Here is a 6,874-nt window from a genome sequence, read left to right as displayed (position 1 = left end):
AGTCTATGCTAAAAAGAAGTGTTAGCTTATTCAAAATTAATCACATACTTTCAGAATACATTTGAATATTTAATTTTAAAAATTATGTTGTCTAGTTTAGTTTGTTGATCTAAATTAGTAAACATTTTATGTCAATTTAATACTGACAATAAATACTAGCTCAAAACTAAAATTTAAAAAAATCTAGATACATTAAAAAATTATATTTTAACATTTAATTTTATTTCTAGTCATTATAATTTAAAGCAATTAAAATGACAAAGACGCTCACACCAAGCCAGATGGTCAACATGGGAGGAGGGCCGATCGAGAATCCGGCCATAATGGGCATCAACCATGGCCAACCAGGGATGCAAAATCACGCCTTCATGCACAACCCCCAAATGCACCATGAAACCTACAAGCCCCCTCATCAGCCGCTTGCGAACTCATTGAGGATTCCCCCAAATGACATCGACGCCTACTACAACTCAAATAAGCCTCTGCGTGAGTTTTATTTTGTTTTATCACTTTTTAACAGTGTTTTCGATAACATGTATGTAAAAATAGATACCTGTTTTAATTTGTTATACTAAAAAGTTTTTTTTTGTTTCATTGTAAAAAATTTAATTGTTATAAACTATTAGCAGTCAAATGTTAAGTCTAAAAATGCTATTTTTTCAGCTTTTGCATAACTTTTAAGTTAATACACACTTAAACAAGTTCATATATTTAGAGAAAACTGTATAAGTACAAAAGTATTTTAGTTTTATGTTATTTTTTGATTGTGTAAAGTTTCTAACAGTTTTTATGAAAAATAGTAAACTTTACCACACGACCATCAACAATAGTATCTGAGACAACCTACGACCGGTTTCGTCTATATTAGAACTCATCAGGCAGGCATTGTCGCGAGAAACCGCTGTTGTGATCTTAACAAAACGGGTTTAATTTCATATACACTGAAGCCCGTTTTTGGATAAAGTCCGAAAAATTGACGCAGCCAAATCGTTCACAGCCCAACGTCTCAGAAATTGTCAGCAATTTTTCGAAATTAACCCACAAAAGGTCGCTACGGTGAATGTGCTCTTAAGCCGGCTTGGTTTAGATCTCAACAGCAGTTTCTCGCGACTACGCCTGCCTGATGAGTTCTAAAAAGGACGAAACCGGTCGTAGGGTGTCTCGGATGCTGTTGTTGTTGGTCGTGCGGTGAAGTCCATTATTTGTTATTGATGGCGCGAAGCATCTCAACTTTGTTGATGATGGCCGTAACGAATACTGGTTGTAACAGTTTTCATAAACCTGATTTAATTTCAGCGGACATACAGCAGCCTGTGGTTCCGGAGTTTTTCGAATCTTCGGAAAACGAAATAGAAGAAGATCACCTGACAACTGTGTGCGATCATTTGGAGCAGGAGAACCGCGTGGAGCAGCTCAAGTTGTTCCTAAGCTGCATAGAGCACCACCAGGACTTGTGGCAGAACAATGAAGCGGTGCTGAAGGGAAGAGCTCTGTGCACCTTTCATGAGGGTGATTTCAAGTTGGTTTGAATTTTTGTTGGTTTTTAAAGTGTACTTTTTTTTTTAACTGTTTAAAATGTTTATAATGTTTCACAAAGGTGATCTTTAGTTGATTTTAAAAAAAATTAAACGAACAACATTAATTATAATTTTAAAAACGACTAAGAAAACCATTTTCAAAAGACATTATTATTTGTTTAATATATCTAAAACAACTTTCAAGCATTGTAAAAAAATTTGATGAGAAAAAAATGTTGTGGTAAATTAACAGTGAGATGAAAAACATCATTAAGACCTTCAAGTTCCAGCCGAAGAACCACAAGAGGCTGCAGAACCTGTGGCAGGCCGCCCACTACGAGGAAGGGTACCAGGCCAAGGGAAAGGACATTGGGGCGGTGGGAAAGTACCGAGTTCGAAAAAAACATCCCCTGCCTCCAACCATCTGGGACGGAGAAGAGACCAGCTACACTTTCAAGGTTTGAAAATTGGTTAAAAAAGAGTTTAAATAAAAATATTGTTAGTTAAAATTTACCTCTAAAGAGTTAAAACTAAAAGAGCTAAATTTTTTAACTATAATGTTTGAAATCTACTATACTGTTTTGTATATTTTGTGTTTATGAAGTATAATAATGCTGTATGTATTTAACTTTTAACTTTCACAACGTTTGTTAGCTTTAAATTTTATTTTTGTAATTGCTTTATACATCCAGGAAAAATCGCGAGAGATGTTGAAGTACTTCTACACAAACACCAATACTTACCCGTCTAACCTCGAAAAAAAGAATTTGGCAGAAAACACAGGCTTGACCCCGGTCCAAATTTCAAACTGGTTCAAAAACCGCAGGCAGAGGGACAGGGCAGCTAATAAGGACGGAAACAACAATAATAACAGGTAATTTATTTGCAATTTGAAGAAAATTTATTTTACAAAAATTAATTTTCTGACCAATTGATTACGTATTCAAGTCGATTATACATAATTAACTCAAGTTCCCATCATTAACTAGTTGAAATCTTCATTTACAAAACATGCATTCAGTACCAAGTTAACATTAAAAGCAATTAAATTACACTGAGAGAGTCGCGTACGCTTGGGAAATTTATTTATCCGTGTAAATCTATACGCCGTTGCATTAGAATAACGAGCTTTTTAGTGAAGTTCGCAACGAAATGCCCTCGGGAACATCGATCATGCGTTTTAACTGCACAGTTCTCACGATCGAAACTTGAAAGATGTTTTTCTAATATTGAGTTTTGCTTCACTTGCTCGCCCGTGTTTTTAAAGCTGAATTCCCTGGGGAGTTGCAAATTAGATCGCCATTTTGTTTCTCTTGTTTGCTCTAAGTTGTTGATTTTTTGGCTAAGCAGTTAATTGGTTGATTAGTTGTTAGTATGACTTAATGTAAATAGTAAAAGTGTTTTGTAAAATCCATAAAATTATTATTCTTTAAAATGTGTTGTCCTTTAAATTTAGACAGTCTCCTTTAAAATGTTAAGCTATCAAAAAAACTTCAAACTAATTTTATCAAAAACTTTACATCAAAATTTACAATAAGAATTTGTTAATTATGTTGTAGATTTTCTTTGAAAAACTCTATAAATTAAATCGAGTACAAATAAGAAAATAAAACTTAGTAGTTCAAATAAATAAACTTAATTTGGTCTAGTTTATATAGCTAGCAAATACTGATTAAATGTTTGTATCAACTTATTTCCTTTAAACTACTCGAGTTTGTTTATAAAACATTAAAAAATACGCAAAGCTTTATTTTATAAAAGTAAATTTTCGTTTTGATCTTTGTTTTTAACAATATTTAGTACATGCTAATTATTTAGTAAAACAAACTTTATTTGTCTAAAACTCTTTTTATTTTTAGTACTCCTTCTTTAGTATACTTAGTACACTTTGTTATAGTCTAATTGGTGATTCTTTTATTTGAATGTATAAGCTTAAGTGTATTTGAACTTTTTAGGTGAATTATATAGATAAAAAATTGTTATAATTCATTTAACAAAGTTTTATATTTTGTAAACCTGTTATACTTAAACAATAGGCCTGAAACTCAGCTGAACTGAGCAATGAGTGCTGTGCTAAAATATTGATAATATACGAACACACTAAAAGCAAGACAAACGTAGTGGTGAAATAAAATGGTAATTAAAAATGATAAAAAATAACAGATGAGTAAAATTTTTCATATTGATTGTTTGCTATAGTTAGTTTGCAAAACTTAAAACAGTTAAATGTATTCAAAACTTTTTAATCGTCTTTTACTCAAACGTTTTTAACGAAAATAAAAATACTAGTTCATTCAGAATTACTGTTTTAAACCAAAGGAAAAATTAAGTTGTTGCGCCACTTTAATTTATAATCGGCCATTATAAACGTAGATATACAACTTGGTAAAAAAACATTCGTCAAAACTACTTTTTAAACTGTATGGTTTTTATAACATACTAGAGTTTGTTTATATTAAGGCTACTATGACTTAAAAAGTACCTATATTTTCTTGCTTATTTTTTATATTCTAACTATATTACTAAAAAAACCATAATTAAAAAGAAAATTGTGATACAGTTGTTTTAAGTATGTGTTTCACGTTGCTTTTATCAAATTTTATTTCCTAAGAAACGTGTTACTGCTATTCAACAAGTCTTGTTTGTACTAATACACCAACTTAAAAAATATAAACAGCATTGAAACAGAAAAATATCGAAAAGAATAGAATTCATATCAATTTTAAGCGCCTTAACACTGTTTTTAAAAACGAATAGTATTTTTAAGTTCGATCGTATTACTTACCTTAGGACGAAGTTTTAACATTAGATGGAATTTAAATCGAAGCAATCATACTGTTTTACAAACAGACTTAAATAAACTTGCCCAAAGTAAAAACTAACTATTAAAAACTCTTGTAAATCAATTTACAGGAGCCACTATAACAGACACGGATATTTTATATATATCGAATAATAAAATATTGAACAAACTTGGCTACGTTAAACGCGGTATTGTAATAGTATAGCCTGCGGGTTAGAATTATTTGGCTACACGTAATGTAAATTACCTCTATTACCTTTTTGTTGTTCACAATTGTTAAAACTGTTTTTATCATTTTGGTTGGCAATAATTGGAGCAATGATGTTTTTAAACTTAGCGCCTCTTACTTTTTAAATGGTATAAAATTTCATCGTAACTTATGTTGCGAAAATAGTTTTTTTTGCAAGCTATTCATACTCTGTCACTTTTAGTTAGTTTTTTAAAACTAATCTTAGGATTTAATCTGAATTATAACTGTTTTTTAGTAAACGTAAAAATATCAAAAGTTTTATGAATTATAATTAGTCTCAATATTTTTTATCTTAAATTACTTAACAAGGATTAGTTGGAAAATTTAAGCTAGTTTTTACAAAGCAGCTATACTTTTTTACAGTCTTTTGAAAAAATAACTATTTCTAGATTAAAGTAACATTTAACTTTAAATTCAGGGACAACAGAAACACCAGCTCTTCCAGCTCTGTATCCAACGACCCGGATCTGCAGTCTACCAGAAACGGTCTCTCTGGCAACGCGATTGGGGCGCGCAACGGCAGCCGGCCCCTGCAAAACGACTACGGGTCCTACCCCTCCGACTTCAGCTTGCACCAGCTACAACCGGGTCACTACGTCAACAACCAACAGGGCTACCAGCAGGGCCAGTTCCAACTCGCCTCACCCCAGCCGGGTTCCAACCAAGTGGTGGCGCAACACAGCTACCACCAGAGTCCCTTCCTCCCCACCGCCCATAGGTACCAGCCCGCCAACGGCTACGGCGGCCAGCAGGACACGACCCCGTCCCCGCAACAGTCCAACGTACTTAGCAACCAGAGCTTCCAACCCGGCAACCAGTACAGTCCGTCGCCGCCCCGCAACCACGGCAACCAGCAAGGTGGTTACCACGGTAACCAGTACCACTTCCCACAGTACAACCAGGCGTCGACGTCAGCCCAGTCCAGTTACCACAGCCCGAGCAACCAGCAGCCGTACAACTACAGCCAGAACGGGGGTCAGTTTCACTCGAGTCCCGAAAACCAACTGTCCAATCACGTGACGGAGATCGGGGCTCAGGTGGTGACCGGCCAGCAGTCGCCTAGCAACCGGGAAATCAGCCCGGCGGGTCACAGCTCGTTCCAGGGAGCTGCAGGTCAGAACATCAGTGGTGGCGATAGCATGTATGGGGTCAACGGGGTCAATAAAGTTTTTTGAGACAATCTCGTAACTATAAATTCACATGCAAGTCGTGTGATTAGACAGTTTGTAGTGATGGTTGTGCTCAAGCTGTTTTCTATTTTAGTTGCTTTAAATTTTCTTCCGAAAAATATTATAAAATTTAAGCCTTTTACTTTTACATTTAACATAATGTATCTACTTTAAGAGATGCTTTGTATTAAGCTTAAAACTTTTAGTTTCTGTTTTTTATTTTTTAGCTGCTCGCTAGCCGAGCTGGGTATTGTCTTGTTTTTATTTATACATTCTTGGTACATAAGATTATATCTTAAAGTGTGCATACATCAAATATTTTGTTTTACACAAATATTTCAAAGAGTAGTTAAAGCCTTTGCAAAATAAATATTTTATATACTGATTGTTCTAAAAAACTGATTTTTTGTATTCTATTAACTGACAAAAGGAAACAAACCATATAAAAATTAGTCTTAAATATAAACTTTATTGTCCTGTGTGCACAGACTTTTTCCTCAGTAGTTTACTATCTACAAATTTTTAAAACTTCAAGTACTACTGATAAAAACAAACTCTTTGTAGTGTATATTTGCCTACTTATTTATCTATGAAAAATTTAAATCAGCAAGCTACAATGTGTTTTTACTAAAATTGTTTAACCACATAGTGTTTTCGTCATTTAGACTTCTAGATATAAAAGTTGATTTTCATGTTTAGTGTGTTTAACTCAGGGTTTCCCAAACTGGGCCAAGTACCCCTTTTGGGGTCATTACAGAATTTTAAGAGGTTATTATGTTATTAAGTGAAACTTACACTAGGTATTCTGGAGTTGAAGATGAAGAGCAAAAAAAGGTCTTAAGCATGTTTAATGGTAGTTTTGAAACTTCTACTAAATATCATTGAAAAAACTTAGGAAACTTAGGGGGTTACAAAACCTTAATTTGAAACTTACACTAGATATTCAGATATTTTGAGTTGATTTTAAAGAGCTAAAAAAGAAGATCTTTGGCGTTTTTAATGGCAGTTTTAAAACTTATTCTAGATTATATGGAAAAATTTTAGAAAATTTAGGGGTACACAAGCCGTAAAAGGGGGAGCCACAATCCCGTAACTTGAAACTTACTCTAGATATGCTGAAGTTGATAATGAGGAA

The 6,874-nt window shown here is 33.6% G+C and overlaps 1 protein-coding gene across 1 annotated transcript; it reads left to right on the top strand.

Annotated features, from left to right (window-relative positions):
- The first annotated feature begins 254 nt into the window (after window positions 1-254).
- Window positions 255-5,745, top strand: LOC145836487 (uncharacterized). Its single transcript, XM_082944284.1, has 5 exons — window positions 255-486; window positions 1,297-1,519; window positions 1,771-1,975; window positions 2,210-2,391; window positions 4,989-5,745. Exons 1-5 carry the CDS (start codon window positions 255-257, stop codon window positions 5,743-5,745), a joined length of 1,599 nt encoding a protein of 532 aa, XP_082800410.1.
- Window positions 5,746-6,874: the final 1,129 nt, after the last annotated feature.

Source organism: Thalia democratica, chromosome 5 (genome assembly GCF_965202585.1).
Source record: "Thalia democratica chromosome 5, ktThaDemo2.hap1.1, whole genome shotgun sequence".
Classification (NCBI taxonomy): Eukaryota; Metazoa; Chordata; class Thaliacea; order Salpida; family Salpidae; genus Thalia; species Thalia democratica.
Note: the sequence above shows the minus strand (reverse complement) of the source record. Positions and strands in the feature narration are given on the sequence as shown.